The 16972-nt window shown below is 38.9% G+C and overlaps 1 protein-coding gene across 7 annotated transcripts in view; it reads left to right on the top strand.

Moving 5' to 3' along the window:
• Positions 1 to 16972, top strand: part of plch1 (phospholipase C, eta 1) — a 229928-nt gene that overhangs the window by 199166 nt on the left and 13790 nt on the right. For all 7 annotated transcript variants that reach the window (XM_061973117.1, XM_061973114.1, XM_061973115.1 and 4 more), the window contains 7 exons: positions 2670 to 2767; positions 2848 to 3027; positions 5923 to 6030; positions 10633 to 10757; positions 11636 to 11720; positions 16465 to 16611; positions 16883 to 16962. In XM_061973117.1, coding sequence (XP_061829101.1) covers positions 2670 to 2767; positions 2848 to 3027; positions 5923 to 6030; positions 10633 to 10757; positions 11636 to 11720; positions 16465 to 16611; positions 16883 to 16962 — 823 coding nt within the window. The remainder of the gene's footprint in view (positions 1 to 2669; positions 2768 to 2847; positions 3028 to 5922; positions 6031 to 10632; positions 10758 to 11635; positions 11721 to 16464; positions 16612 to 16882; positions 16963 to 16972) is intronic.

Here is a 16972-nt window from a genome sequence, read left to right as displayed (position 1 = left end):
GATGATCACTAACATCGGTTATAAGTAGACCACTTGTAGTGTTATTATCAAAATCATTGGTAAAAATATTATCAATAAGCGTGGCACAGTGTCCTGTAATTCTGCTTGGCTTTGTGATTTTAGGATATAAACTGATGCTGTACATTGTATCAATGAAGTCATCAATAGACTTTTGCTTGTTAGGGTTCAATAAGTCAATATTAAAGTCACCACATAGGAAAATTATTCTTTGCCCATTGTCCATGTAAGTAGCCTTGATCCATTCTTCAAATGTTTCTATACTTGACTTAGGTGATCTATATATACAACTGATGAATATGTTTTTGCTTTTTTCCTGACATATTTCAATTGTTATACATTCTAAAATATTATCTATAGCAAATGACATGTTTTTTACCACTTTGTAGTTCAGGTTCTTCATCACGTACACAGCTACTCCTCCTCCATTTTTGTTGTTTCTGTTGATGTAGTTTAGTTCATATCCATCCAGATCAAAATCTATTCCTTTTTTATCATCAATCCATGTTTCCGTGACAGCAATCACTTTGAAGGGTTCGTTGATGTGTTCCAAAAAGTTCTTAATATTGTTGTAGTTTGCATACAAGCTTCTGCTATTAAAATGAATAATTGACAATTTGTTATCACATTTAATGTTGCTGTTATATTGATCATCCGTATAATAAAAACAATTATTACTGAAGTGGGAGAAAAAATTTGTATCTGGATCTATATCATTTTCCAAATCCTGATTTTTGTGATCTTTGTTGCAGAAATTTTTTAGTTCCATGTTTTCTTGTTCAACAATCTTTGATGTTGTTTCAATAATCTCTATAAGTGTAGGTGGATGCAATCCTGAATCTAGGTCTTCTTGTTTAGTCGTTCCTTGGAACATAGTAGTGTTGATGCTGAATTTAGGTGCTTGTTTTCTGTCAGAGTTCATTATCATCGTTGTTGTGGAAGCTGTGTAAACTTAAAAAATTGTCCAGGTCCTTGATGTCTTGGACAGCAAGTACTCTTGCTTCTGGACCTCCATTCAGCTTGATGTAGATTTTACAGTTGGCGCTCCAAGTTCCCTGGATTTTTCCCTGCTTTCTCAAGTCGCGTGCTTTCTTGGCAATTCCAGCATTACGTTTTGTGAGATGCTCATTCATGTACACATTTGTTCCCTTCCGCTTCTTTCCCTGTCTCAGCAATGCCATTTTAGATTTTCTGTTTACAAGTTTCACGAGCACGACTGGAGTGGCGTTGTTGTTTCTTCCGTTCAGTGGGATGCATGTTTCGATGGTATTAATATCAATTTCAATTTCTTTTGATTGCAGAAAGTTGACCACTTGCTGTTCTGCTGAGACCATATCCATTTCATCTGGTTCACCTTCATTATTCACAGCTTTCGCATAGGATCTTGGTTTAATTCGGTGCCCTGTCACGATGATATCATTCATCCGTTTATCCTGATCCATTCCATCTATGATATTCTTCAGCATGTTGTTGTCTTCTTGAAGGATCTTTATTTGTTTGCCCATTTCAGTGGCTTCATTATTTCTGATGGTTTTGTGAGATTGCAGACTTTCTATACATTGCTGCAGACTTTTCACATCTTGTCTGTGTTCTTCTTTCATTTCTTTCATTTCTTCTTTCCATCCCTCCATCATGTAGTTCCATTTTTCTAACATCATGTAGTTCCATTTTTCTAACATTTCTTCTTTAAAATCATGGAGTATTTTTTGTATCCATTCTTGATTCCCATCATGTCCTGTGTCCAGCCTCAAATCTTGTTCAGTCTTTCCTTTACCTTTTTTCATCGCGGCAGTCGATGATGTCAGTGCCTCTTATGTCTTAACGGCAGTTACTTCTTTAGCAACTTGCGGTACTTTTCACTTGTTTTTTCAACAATTTCGTACCTTGCGCCGTTCAGAGATCAATTTTGGGTGTCAGCCTGTCAACTTATATCACTCTGCGACGTCGGAATCACTTTAAAACAGCTGTAAACTCGCCGTAGCTTTTGGTTGCCAGGCAACCGCTTTGAACTGCGGCAAGGCGCCGTTGGCTTGAGGCTAACGGCTCTTCCAACTCGCCTTATTTCAGCGTTTCTGTGCCTCTCAACTGACCAATATCAGATCGAAGATGCCAGGTGACTCTCCTGTGGCTGTGATCACAAATCAGTGGTCAAAATCTTCAGATTTAACAAAAACTCCGGTAGCAGAATCGGAGCCTTTTTCTTTTGCGTCCTTTCTCATTGACAGGAAGTGACGCAGTATATCATGAAAAAGCGCAGATTCCGACCATTGAAATCCTTTGTGTAGTTCAAGACTTACGGTCATTTGAAAACATCACTGCACATCATAATGGCAGCTACAGTTTCGATTTTAAAGATTTAATAAAAATTTGGGGGAATGTCCGGCGGTCCAGATTGAAAAGCTTAACGGCCCCGATCTGGTGTAAGGAGTCTTTATCTCTGCTTGTTCTTGCAGCCAGTGTCCCTAGTTGCATATTCATGATCTGCATGTTGCGGCTCAATGGAGGCGGCGTGGAAGTCACGCAGAGCCTCATGCTGACTGCGTCTCTATTAAGCGTTCTGTCTTTGCCTGCCCAAGCATTCTAATACCGCTTGTTCACCACCCTGGAAAACACTCTTTTTGTTGCTCGTTGTCATTTGGCCATTGTTTTAGGGGAGGAAGGAATAGGAAGACAATGAAGCTGAGTCGGGATCTGTCAAACCTGGTGGTCTTCACCAACTCTGTGGCCTCACAGGAGTGTTTGAACGAAGGTGAAAGCCAACACCTGCAAGATAATAGTGACGCCCGCAATTTTAAAGTCTTAATACGCTTCACCCGTGTTTGTTTTCAGGTACACCCGGTGACGTCCTGTCATTCAGCGAGACCAGAGCCCAGTCTCTGGTTAATCACAGAGCGGAACAGTTCCTGGCGTTCAATCAGAGGCAGCTGTCACGAATCTATCCCTCGGCGTACCGCATTGACTCGTCCAATTTCAACCCCCAGTTCTATTGGAACGTTGGCTGTCAGCTGGGTAAGACCGCCGCCTGTCCGCCGGCCTGGAGACAATACAAACACGCCGCTTCCACTTTGGACTTGTACTTAAATGTAAAATGTGTTGGTATTGGCTTTTTTCCACACCCAACTCATCCAAACGTGTCTATTTTAGTTGTGTGCCCAGAGAAGAGAGAAAAAAATAACTTAACCTAAACTGTTCTCTTCTCAAATTTGAAAAGCTTAAAATAGTCTTGCACTGAAAAATTAATAAGCATTGATAATTGCCACATCATTGGATGATTTAACAAAGCTGATATAGTATTCTAATTTGTCATATTCCACCCATTTTTTTCGTTTGCCTTATTTTCTCACATTCATCCGATTCAGACAATGGCATTCTCAAAATGTTCCAAAAATTTCCACGTTTCCAGGAATAAATTTTTGCCCATTTAGGCAATTTTTCAAACATCCTCATTTCCCACAATTTTCAACCTATTTCACACCTTCCACTCAGGACATTAAAATCGAATATTTATTACCGAAAAATGGCCAGATTTCCCACTTTTTGTCTATTATAAACTGTTACTACTTCCACATTTTGATGATTGGTTCAAACAGTTCCAAACCAAAGTAAAAACAAAACTGCTCCTTGGTAATGTTAGTCAATTGCTAGCATGCTAATGTCAGCTAACTCTTTAGCAAATTTCCCTGGTATACGCCTCAGAGTCAAACATTTTGTTACTTGACGCATACTAATTGTTAGCATGCTAGTTGCTTTTGCTCATTTTGCATGTTTACACCTCAGAGTCAAATATGTTGTTAACCTTTAGCACGCTAGTTTCTGTTTGTTAATTTTACTGGTATACACCTTCGACTCAAATATATTATTTTACGCATGCTAATTGTTAGCATGTTGGTTGCTTTTGCTCATTTTGCATGTGTACACCTCAGAGTCAAATATTTTGTTATATTCCGAATGTTAACTTTTAGCATGCTAGTTTCTTTTTGTTAATTTTACTGGTATACACCTTCGACTCAAATATATTATTTTACGCATGCTAATTGTTAGCATGCTAGTTGTTTTTGCTCATTTTGCATGTTTACACCTCAGAGTCAAATATTTTGTTAACTTTTAGCATGCTAGTTTAATGTAGTTTATTTTACTGGTATACACCTTCGACTCAAATATATTATTTTACGCATGCTAATTGTTAGCATGCTAGTTGCTTTTGCTCATTTTGCATGTTTATACCTCAGAGTCAAATATTTTGTTAACCTTTAGCATGCTAGTTTCTTTTTGTTAATTTTACTGGTATACACCTTCGACTCAAATATATTGTTATTTTATGCATGCTAATTGTTAGCATGCTAGTTGTTTTTGCTCATTTTGCATGTGTACACCTCAGAGTCAAATATTTTGTTATATTCCGAATGTTAACTTTTAGCATGCTAGTTTATTTTTGTTAATTTTACAGGTATACACCTTCTACTCAAATATATTGTTATTTTACGCATGCTATTTGTTAGCATGCTAGTTGCTTTTGCTCATTTAACATGTTTACACCTCAGAGTCAAATATTTTGCTAACTTTTAGCATGCTAGTTTAATGTACTTTATTTTACTGGCATACACCTTCGACTCAAATATATTATTTTACGCATGCTAATTGTTAGCATGCTAGTTGCTTTTGCTCATTTAGCATGTTTACACCTCAGAGTCAAATATTTGGTTAACTTTTAGCATGCTAGTTTAATGTACTTTATTTTACTGGCATACACCTTCGACTCAAATATATTATTTTACGCATGCTAATTGTTAGCATGCTAGTTGCTTTTGCTCATTTTGCATGTTTACACCTCAGAGTCAAATATTTTGTTAACCTTTAGCATGCTAGTTTCTTTTTGTTAATTTTACTGGTATACACCTTCGACTCAAATATATTGTTATTTTATGCATGCTAATTGTTAGCATGCTAGTTGTTTTTGCTCATTTTGCATGTGTACACCTCAGAGTCAAATATTTTGTTATATTCCGAATGCTAACTTTTAGCATGCTAGTTTATTTTTGTTAATTTTACAGGTATACACCCTCTACTCAAATATATTGTTTTTTTACGCATGCTTATTGTTAGCATGCTAGTTGCTTTTGCTCATTTTGCATGTGTACACCTCAGAGTCAAATATTTTGTTTTATTCCGAATGTTAACTTTTAGCTTGCTAGTTTATTTTTGTTAATTCTACTGGTATACACCATCGACTCAAATATATTATTTTACACATGCTAACTTTTGCTCATTTTGCCAGTACACACCCAAGAGTTAAATATTTTGTTACTTGACGCTATTTGGCAAGCATGCTAACTGGTAGCATATCAGTTTGGCTTCAGCTTTTTAGCATTAACATGCAATTTCGAACAAAATTGCATTTTGTCATTACTGCAAATGTTCCAATTAATGCATTTTATTTAACTGTCCATCAAGCCTCCAACAACTACTAGGGTCTCTTATTAACTCCAGGTAAAATATTGTCATTAACGGCTGTGGCTGTAGGTAACCTCCTGATGTATTTGTTTTGATTACCTCCACAAGAGGGCACTAGCTGCATTAGTATCATGAGTGTTCAGCATTATCTACCTCTGCATGCACTTTAAAATGATACCTGTGCTATTCAGCTGTTGGTATAAAAGTCTTACACTTGTAAAGTTGTTTACAAGGAATACATTAGCAGTATTATTGCTGACTGAGCAGTTTTTTTTCCCTTAGCGCTTTTATAACATTGTGTGTTGTACAACATCCTGGAGCCTATCTCATACTTGTTCATAAATGACCAAGTGGTCAAAGAGAGACATATTTTCTCTCCCACTTTCCCAAAGCATTAGTCACTCTAGTATAACTACAACATTGCAGTAGTAACAGCAACACTTTTCTTTTCAGTGGCCCTGAACTACCAGACGGAGGGCAGAATGATGCAGCTTAACAGATCGAAGTTTATGGTGAATGGAGGTAGTGGCTATGTCCTCAAGCCCCCACCCATGTGTAAAGGTAACAGCTCTACACTATTTACATGTCATTAGGGGGATCAAATAGAGACTTAAGATGGGGGTAGTGTTGTAACGATACCATTATTTTGGTACCGGTACTAAAATTATTTCGGTACTTTTCGGTACTTTTCTAAATAAAGGGGACCACAAAAAAATTGCATTATTGGCTTAATTTTAACAAAAAATCTTAGGGTACATTACACATATGTTTCTTGTTGCAGTTAAGTCCTTAAATAAAATGGTGACCATACTAGACAACTCGTCTTTTATTAGTAAGTAAGCAAACAAAGGCTCCTAATTAGTCTGCTGACGTATGCAGTGACATACTGTGTAATTTTCCATTCTATTATTTTGTCAAAATTATGAGAGACAAGCTGTAAAAATGGATCATTAATCCACTTGTTCATTTACTGTTAATATCTGGTTATTTTCTGTTTTAACATGTTTTATCTACACTTCTGTTAAAATGTAATAATCACTTATTCTTCAGTTGTTTGGATACTTTACATTAGTTTTGGATGATACCACACATTTGGGTTTCGATCCGATACCAAGTAGTTACAGGATCATACAATGGTCATAATTTAAGTCTTCATGTGTCTAGGGACATATTTACAGAGTTTATAAAGATAATATGAATTTTAAAAAGGAAAAAAGATTTTGTGATGCTAAAAAATATCGATGTAATCATAGTAGTATCGACTAGCTACGCTCCTGTACTTGGTATCATTACAGTGGATGTCGGGTGTAGATCCACAAATGGCATTTGTTTACATTGTGACGCCGGTGAGCTACGGTGTGTAGTGAAGCATGTTTAGCTATTCCTCATCCTGCAGGGATGATACTTGTAAGAAACGTACTTTATTTGTCGCCATGGAGACGAGGATTAGTGATTTAGAAGTAACTAAAACACTGCCGACTGCGGATGGACCCTAGCTGCTAGCGAGCTAGCCATGTCTTAAAGCATCTATCTCTTCTTGAGGGCGTTTCAGTGTTGTAACTTCACCTCACTGAGCTGCCACCTTACCGTGGTAGAGGAGTTTGCGTGTCCCAATTATCCTAGGAGCTATGTTGTCCGGGGGCTTCCATGCCCCCTGGTAGGGTCTCCCAAGACAAACAGGTCCTAGGTGAGGGATCAGACAAAGAGCAGCTCGAAGACTTCTATGGAAATACAAGAACCGAGACTCAGATTTCCCTCGCCCGGACGCGGGTCACCGGGGCCCCCCTCTGGAGCCAGGCCCGGAGTTGGGGCACGATGGCGAGCGCCTGGTGGCCGGGTCTGTCCCCATGGGGCCCGGCCGGGCACAGCCCGAAGAGACAACGTGGGTCCCCCCTCCAATGGGCTCACCACCAACGTTTCCTCTAAGGTGGGCACCTGCGCAATGGCGCACTGCTCACGTGTCCTCTGCGCACAGCAAATCTATGCCGCGCAAAAAATCAAATCCCACTCTAAAAATAGTTTGTTTTGTATGATTTTGCAATGCAACTGTGAGTAACAGGTGACGAAAGGCGGCCACAACAGGTTAAACAATGTTTGTCAACACTTAAATTATTGTAACGTCTGTGGAGACACTTTAAGGAATTCCATCGGTCCCTTTATTTAGCAAAATTGTTCGTCGGCCATAACCACACCAAAACAATGTGTAAAGTACTTTTATCTAGCAAAACTGGTCGTTGTCTACCGCACAAACCAAGCCAAGCAACTCTTTGTCATCTGTTGTATCAACAGCAGCCGCTTGCTCTCTCTCACCTGCACCAACACATCAGTTCAGGCCTCCGTCAGTCGTAACGACTATGGAAACTGCGCCAGTCCAGAGGTCAAGTTTAAACTCAGCAACAACGCCTGCTGTGGCTGATGAGTCTTCCCGTTGTTGTTTCCACGCTATGACACGAGGCTGGAGTGACCTCTCCAGGGCACAAGCCAGGGCAGAGTAGTATGGAGGTCAAGCTGTTGCCCATGCAGCAGGACCCCCCTCTTCACACTGATGATGGATCCAAAGGAGCAGCAAGAGCTGGTACAATTTGGCACCAAGGAGTTGCCAGTGCACCGCTGTAGCCAGCAGTGGACCACCTTAGGGACTCTGTCTCCGGATTTTTCCTCAGGGTTTACTCCCAAAGCCTTCCCCTAGAAAGGTATGCCACAAGGCAGGGGCGGTTTTGGATCGGAGTTTACCTTCTCCTAGATGGGTCGCCTTACTGGGCTGACGGGTCCAATCTACCCATGCGGCAGGTTGTACTGGGTTATATTTTACCAGTAGCAGGGCTAAGACCTGACCTGACAACGCACCAACACATACACTATGGCAATTAGCCACTGGTGCGTTTATGGCCACACAAAAAGTTGGACAACTCCAACTTTACACGTAAAGTGTAAATTTCAGGTCGTTTTACTATGACTCCTCAATCAGTGTGCTTATTCTACTGTCATTTGTTAAGAATGTTATTTTTTGGATATTAATCATGAAATTATGTTACAGGACTACATAATTGCTAATAAAAATATTTATTATACGTACAGAAAGTTAATAAACACTTCATCTCATGCAACATGTAAATGTTTTAAGTAGAACTAAATGTGATCTCTGAAAGAGGTACACAATCTTTCCAAAGCAGGACCCCCACCTCTGTTCCCTCTAATTTTTCATGTGTGTGAGCAAACACACAAACACTCTGAGCATTCAGTGGAATACAGACGTGCACACTGTGGTCATACTAGCAGCACATTTGTCTCAAACCTGACATAACAATTTAAATGTCTTATTATTATTATAATCAAGGGACAGTAGTCAATTTCAAGAGCATATTTTCTAATATATGTGATTTGGCCCACTTAGATGTTTTTTTTTAAATCAGCTATGCACTATAGTATTTTATGCCTGGGTGGGGGTCCTGCTTTGGAAAGATTGTGTACCCCTTTCAGAGATCACATTTAGTTCCCCTTAAAACATTCACATGTTGCATGAGATGAAGTGTTTATTAACTTTCTGTCCGTAAAATAAATATTTTTATTAGCAATTCTGTAATCTACTAGACATCATTTCATGATTAATATCCAAAAATGTACATTCTTAATAAATGACAGTAGAATAAGCACACATCTGATTGAGGAGTCATAGTATAACGACCTGGAATTTAAACTTTGTTTAGGTGTTGGAGTTGTCCAACTTTTTGTGGGGCCATATACGCACCAGTGGCTAATTGCCATAGTGTATGTGTTGGTGCAGGTGAGAGAGAGAGTAAGCGGCTGCTGTTCAAATAACAGATGACAAAGAGTTGCTTTTGGCTTGGTTTGTACGGTGACTAGTTTTGCTAGATAGAAGTATTTTACACATTTTTTGGTGTGGTTATGGCCGACAAACAATTTCGCTAAATAAAGGGACCGATGGAATTCCTTAAAGTGTCTCCACAGACGTTACAATAATTTAAGTGTTGACAAACATTGTTTTATCTGTTGTGGCCGGCTTTCGTCACCTGTTACTCACAGTTGCATTGCAAAATCATACAAAACAAATGATTTGTTTATTTTGTTTACAGTGGGATTTGATTTTGTGCGCGGCATAGATTTGCTGTGCGCAGAGGACGCGTGAGCAGTGCGCAATTGCACAGGCGCGCACCTTAGAGGGAACGTTGACCCCCCACCCAGGCATAAAATACTATAGTGCATAGCTGATTAAAAAAAAACAATATCTAAGTGGGCCAAATCACATATATTAGAAAATTATCTCTTGAAATTGACTACTGTCACTTGGTTATAATAATAATAAGACATTTAAATTGTTATGTCAGGTTTGAGACAAATGTGCTGCTGGTATGACCACAGTGTGCACGTCTGTATTCCACTGAATGCTCAGGGTGTTTGTGCGTTTGCTCACACACATGAAAAATTAGAGGGAACATTGCTCACCACCTACAGTAGGGGTCATAGAGGTCGGGTGCAATGTGAGCTGGGCGGCAGCCGAAGGCAGGGCACTTGGCGGTCCGATCCTCGGCTACAGAAGCTAGCTCTTGGGACGTGGAACGTCACCTCGCTGGGGGGGGAGGAGCCTGAGCTAGTGCGCGAGGTGGAGAAGTTCCGGCTAGACATATTCGGACTCACTTCGACGCACAGCAAGGGCTCTGGAACCAGTTCTCTCGAGAGGGGCTGGACTCTCTTCCACTCTGGCGTTGCACGCAGTGAGAGGCGACGGGCTGGGGTTCACAGAAGGAAACAAACAGAGCATCTTCCGTGCGCTTATATTAATTAAGTTAAAGCTAAAGTACCAATGATTGTCACACACACACTAGGTGTGGTGACATTTGTCCTCTGCATTTGACTCATCCCCTTGTTCACCCCCTGGGAGGTGAGGGGAGCAGTGGGCAGCAGCGGTGCCGCGCCCGGGAATCATTTTTGGTGATTTAACCCCCAATTCCAACCCTTGATGCTGAGTACCAAGCAGGAAGGTAATGGGTCCTATTTTTATAGTCTTTGGTATGACTCGGCCGGGGTTTGAACTCACAACCTACCGATCTCAGGGCGAACACTCTAACCACTAGACCACTGAGTAGTACACTAATTATTGAGTGATGCATACATTAAATGTGTTGTATCTCACCTCCCCTGCAGGCACTTTCAACCCATTTAGTGACGACCCACTTCCAGCTTACCCCAAGAAACAGCTCCTTCTTAAGGTCATTAGTGGACAGCAGCTGCCCAAACCTCCTGATTCCATGCTGGGGGACCGTGGGGAGGTACACACACACACACACACACACACACACACACACACACACACACACACACACATTTTATACAGTCATTATTTTAGCCTCCAGACATGGGCAATGGGCAAACATGCAAACAAATCTGAATTAAAGCCAACATTCATGTTTATAAACACAATGCCAGTTGTTTACTGATGTTGTTGACAATAACGTGCAATAAATAAACACAAAATGTCATAATGGACACTTCATTAGGTACACATGCACAATTAATTTAAAGCTAATATTTCGGCCTTTACAAAATTAAGTAAATAACATTGCAATTTTGAGTGAACCATCAAATAAATAGTGATGGATTTATTCAATTTTATATTACATACCATACATGTATATTTCATATTTTTACTTGTTTATGTATTTCAATTGCGCGCATGGTTGCGGTTGGCGTGACCCCAGGACGCAGAGACAGGAGGCGTTTCAGCCAGAAGAAAAATAATACAGGTCACACAAACGGCAAGGTGAGACATGAACATAAGACAATGAACCAGCAACGAGAGGCAGGCGATACTGTTGGATAAACAGGAAGCTGAGCAAAAATAAGAGCGCAGACCGCCACATCAACATTCTAATTTATTCTTAATTTAATTAGATAATTAAAAAATGTTTACTTGTTAATTTCAGTAACTTTACTTAGTTGCATGTGATGAGCAAAATGCCATTACGTTTGTAAAGGTGCAATAATTGATGACACTCCATCATTAGATTTAGCAGGTGTACCTAATGTTGTGTCCGGTGTTGCTTGTTTTGCTCGAGCGCTGCAAAAAAGAGTGACAGGAAAACAAATCACAACTCAGGTTGCTTGATTTTTAACTGTTCATTTTGTCAATTCCAATCGATTTGAACAGATTATTGATCCATTTGTGGAAGTGGAGATTATCGGCCTGCCTGTTGACAGCTGCAAGGAACAGACGCGAGTGGTTGATGACAACGGTAAGAACAAACACACAAGAGTAATTTATCTTTTTTCATTTTCATTCACTTCACATGACTCTTAGTCCCTGCATGTAATTCATCTCTTTGGCCTTTTTCAGCCATATTGTGTGTGTTGCATCATTTGGCTCATGACTTTAGGTTTTATAATGCTTTGATATTATGTTCCAGCCTTTTCACTCTGTGCTATGTGACCTTTTGAGGCTATTACCTTTAAATCATTCCATGCACCAACAACACCCGCCTTGTTTTCTAATCCATTACAACAGGCTGTGTGTAGTGTACACTGTACTAAATAGATATAAATATAGATAGAGATATAATCCACGATATTTAATGCTTTGGAGTGTGCTGCATTGGTGGGATCAACTAATTACCGTATTTTCCGGACCAGAGGGGCGCACCGGATTATAAGGCGCACTGCCGATGAGTGGGTCTATTTTCATACAAAAGACACACCGGATTATAGGGCGCATTAAAGGGCTCATATTAGGATTTTTTTTTTTCTAAATGTAAAACACTTCCTTGTGGTCTACATAACATGTAATGGTGGTTCTTTGGTCAAAATGTTGCATAGATTATAATGTTTTACAGATCATCTTCAATCCGCTTTCTGTCAGTCGCTTCAGGATGCGCTGTTTTGTGGGCGGTCTTAATTACGTGTGTCACCTTTGGCAGCGTCTTCTCCCCGTCATCTTTGTTGTAGCGGTGTAGCGTGCAAGGACGTGTGTGGAAGATAGGTCAAAAGATGGAGGTAACTGTTTTAATGACATTCAGACATTACTTCAATCAATAACAGAGCAGCATCTCCTCATCCGTGGCTCACTAGTGCAACAACAACGCGGGAAATGTGTCCCGTGAAAAACCGTCCGACCGGAACTCTCTAATAACTAAAGTTCCTTGGGTGAATAATGTAAACTCACTACACCGGTATGTTTTAGCGCTTTCATGGCGAGTTTACTGACAGATATAAGTAAGAACTTTACACTACTTTATACTAGAAATGGCAATAGTAGAGGATGAATGTCCCATAACGAGAAGATAGAGAAAAAGAAGAAGCTTATTGATTTCGGTGTCGCCACGGACTACAAAAGCGGACGCGCGCAAATTCTGCCAAATACAGATTAGCAGGTACCAGAAGGTAAGAAAAGTTGCTTTTGCATAATATTGCGAAACAAAACGCCAGATATTATGTCTTACCTTATACACACACCATAATAATACTCGTATGTTGAAGCACAGTACAATCCATCAAGCGGTGCGGCTTCATAGCTTACCAAAGTCGTACTAAAACATTTTGATAGATTTTTGAGAACCGTGTGTAATGTTCTTTATTTTCAATGCAACATATTACATTGTGGTGTTGTTTACTCGAGTCATATTGCAAACTACACGTATCTCTTATGTGTGACTGCCATCTACTGGTCACCATGTAACAAATAAAATAGCTTCGAGGTCGGTAAGCACAACCAAAATGATTCCGTACATTCGGCGCACCGGGTTATAAGGCGCACTTTTGAGTGTTGAGAAAATGAAAGGATTTTAAGTGCGGCTTATAGTTGGAAAAATACGGTAAACAGAGCGCCTCCCTTCATGTCTCGCTAGATGAGGACACCCAACAGGGGTACAGGAAAAAGCTCCCATGGGGAATAGTTACCAAGTGTCAGAAAGCTGAAAGTGCACTTTACAGACACTTTAAAAGTTTCAAATATTTTTGAGTCATTTAAATATTCACACACATTTTAAGTCAATAAGCCAGTGATGCATGACTGTGCATTTGGGGCAGGCAAGATGGCGGTGTTTTTCTTTTTCTCCCAATAGGTTTTTTACAATAAATACAGAGTATTGTTTTTTTTTTTTTATAAGCCGAAGAATATACATTTATTTCAGTTGCCCAGCTCACACGCACTAAATGGCACGAAGCAAAATATTTTGCATGTATAATATATAGTCCCTAAAAAATGTAAATAAAAAAATTTAAATGACAAAACAGTAGTAATTTTAAAAATTGGCACATTCCGTCTTATTTTCTTAAACTTTAAAAATACAGTCAGCTAAATACATGGGTAGCCCCAATTTGGAATTAAAAAAAAAACAAGAAACTTTGCAAAAAATTTTCATAGTTACATAATCGTGATATATGTGCAGTGATTTTGTTTTTTGTTTTTTCTAAGGCTAAATTGTATAGTCACTTAGAAATTACAATAACAAATATTAATTCAGACAACTGGCACGCTGTTTTCTATTTTTTCTTGTTTTAGCTTTACAAATACAATTAGCTAAGAAGATAGAAACAAGATACAAAAATAAATTACATTTTATAATTTACCCTGAATCACAATTTCAAAAAAGGTGAAGTGAATTATATGTATATAGTGATTTTTTCTCTAAATACTCAAAAGTGCTTTACATAGTGAAACCCATTATCTTTAAGCTACATTTAAACCAGCGTGGGTGGAACTGGGTGTAGGTGGAATCAAACCTGGAACCTTCAAGTTGGTGGCACGGCCACTCTACCAACTAAACCACACCGCCCCCAAAAAGACAAGTTTTTTCTCATGATTCCTTTTTTAATATTATATATATATATTAATATTAAATGCATCGACTTTGTTTGTTGTAAAAAACAAAATTGTATTTTTAACATAGACATGAATAGGTAAAAAGTAAAAACTAAATTGGTTTCTAAAGCCAAATTATAGTTGGGTTTTTTTAAAGAGGAAAAAACAAAACAACGAAAATTGATTTTATTAATTCAGTCTAAATCACAATAAAAAATACTTTACATTTTATTCATCATGGTTAATTTATTGATGATATTTTATGCATGGTTTTTGTTTATTGTAAAGAACAAAGTTGCATTCTCAACATGGGTGTAAATAGGTTTAAATAAAGAACTAAATAGGTTTCTAAACCTAAATTATATAAAAAAAAGAAATTTAGAAATGAAAATAATTATGAAGTCATTCAATTGTCTTATTTATTTTTTTAGCTTTAGAATTACACTTTACAGTTAGCTCAAAAATAGAAGATTGTCAAAACAAAAGACAGTAGAAGACAAAACAATGTAAATCTTTTTTTTTTCTTTAAAGAGGAAAAAAAGTTAAAAAAAAAAGGAAATACATTTGATTAATTTTCCCTAAATCACAATAAAGAAAAATACTTAGTCACCATTTTTTCTCATGGTTCCTATATTGTGGCTTTGTATGCATTGATTTTGTTTGTTGTAAAAAACTAAGTTGTATTCTCATAATAGACACAAGTAAGTACAAAGTAAAAATTAAATAGGTTTCCAAAGCTAAAATTAGAGTCTCCTAGAATGTAAAATAACAAATGTAAATTAAAAAAAAATATATATATATACAATTAGCACATTCCTCTCTTTTTTTCTTTTAGTTTTGCAAATACAATAAAATAAATAAAATAAAATGTAGATCACCAATACAAAGGACAGATGAAGACAATAAATGTAAACATTTTTAAAAGAGAGACAATATCAAATATATTTTTCTTAATCTACCCTTAAAGGGGAACTGCAAGTTTTGCCTATCATTCACAATCATTAAGAAAGACATGACGACGGATGGATTAAAAAAAAAAGCATTCTAAATATGAAATAAACATGAATAATGTCATGATCCGTTGCCCGGATCATGTTTTGTTTAGTTAAACAAAACATGATCCTAGTTCTGTTTCAGCACCCCTGGGTTTGTGTTTTCTTGGTTGCCATGGGTGCTGATTATTTTCACCTGCCTCTGATCAGTGTTTGGGACACTCACCTGCTCCCGGGCACTGATCAGACAGCTATTTAGTCCTGCTTTTCGCCACACTCAGTTTGGCTGCCCTGTTTGCTTCACGCACCAGTTACAGTTACGACCGAGGATTCTTGCTTCTTGTTTTCTATGCAAAGCTTTTCCATTAGCTTTGCCATAGCTTCCCGTGCAAAAGGCACACTTGTGTGTTAATTTGTATTTTTCTGCATTTTTTGTATTCTGGACTGATTTATGAAGAATAAATCATTCTCCTACCTGCACAGTGCCTCCAGAGTCCCGTCTGCATCTTCGGGAAACGACCAGCACATTAAAGTTAAAAAGTTAAAGTACCAATGACTGTCACACACACACACTAGGTGTGGTGAGATTATCCTCTGCATTTGACCCATCACCCTGGGAGGTGAGGGGAGCAGTGAGCAGCAGCAGTGGCCGCGCCCAGGAATCATTTTGGTGATTTAACCCCCAATTCCAACCCTTGATGCTGAGTGCCAAGCAGGGAGATAATGGGTACCATTTTTATGACTCGGCCGGGGTTTGAACTCGCGGTCTACCGATCTCAGGCCACTGAGCACCCAACCGTAACAAATAAAAGTCCCCTTACAGCGCAGCCAATGTGAGCGCCACTATTCCGCCCATAAAATCCGATAAATAACTATTCAAAAAGCACCAACAATACTCAATTTACATTTTGTGTCTTGAATATTAACCAAGTATTAGTGATATTATTATTATAAACGCAAACTATTTAGAACGGCGCCTACGTTTACATCATCGAGTCTCTTGCTGCCACCTCGCTTCCTTGCTCCATGTAAGTTTATTGTATATATAAATCATGCATCTCACCTGAAAAATAGATGGCTGAGAATATAATCCGAGAAGTTGGGCCACTTTGACAGACGTTTCGGACCTGGAACTGGCGAGGACGACAGGAAAAGCGCTTGTCATTGAGTATATATTTGCCTTTTCCGTAGGTTTCAACCCTGTCTGGGAGGAGACCTTGTCCTTTACGCTACACATGGCTGAGGTGGCTTTGGTGCGTTTCCTGGTCTGGGACCATGACCCCATCGGAAGGGACTTTATTGGGCAACGGACTGTTGCCTTCAGCAGCCTCATGCCTGGTTTGTTTTGATTCTTCATTGTTTGCATGTGAAAATGTGAACATTTAAACTCTAGAGTGAGGATGCTCATTGTCAAATAGTCACTGCCGGGCCCATCATGGCTTTAATAGGTAACCCAATCAGACAGGAGATGCTGTTTCGTCTTAAGGCTTGGACAGTGTCGTGGCTACAGGGTGGATCTATGTGTTCAGCTGATTTCTTTGACATCTTGTCGTGGCAGGCTATTTCTGGTGATTTCTTGGACCAACTCTCTTTTTAAATCTCTCACCAGGATACAGACATGTCTACCTAGAGGGTCTTACTGAGGCGTCCATCTTTGTGCATGTGTCAGTGCATGACGTCTACGGCAAAGTAAGTATGA

This window comes from Nerophis lumbriciformis, linkage group LG17 (genome assembly GCF_033978685.3).
Source record: "Nerophis lumbriciformis linkage group LG17, RoL_Nlum_v2.1, whole genome shotgun sequence".
NCBI classification, from domain to species: Eukaryota; Metazoa; Chordata; class Actinopteri; order Syngnathiformes; family Syngnathidae; genus Nerophis; species Nerophis lumbriciformis.
This window is presented reverse-complemented; position numbering and strand designations above follow the sequence as displayed.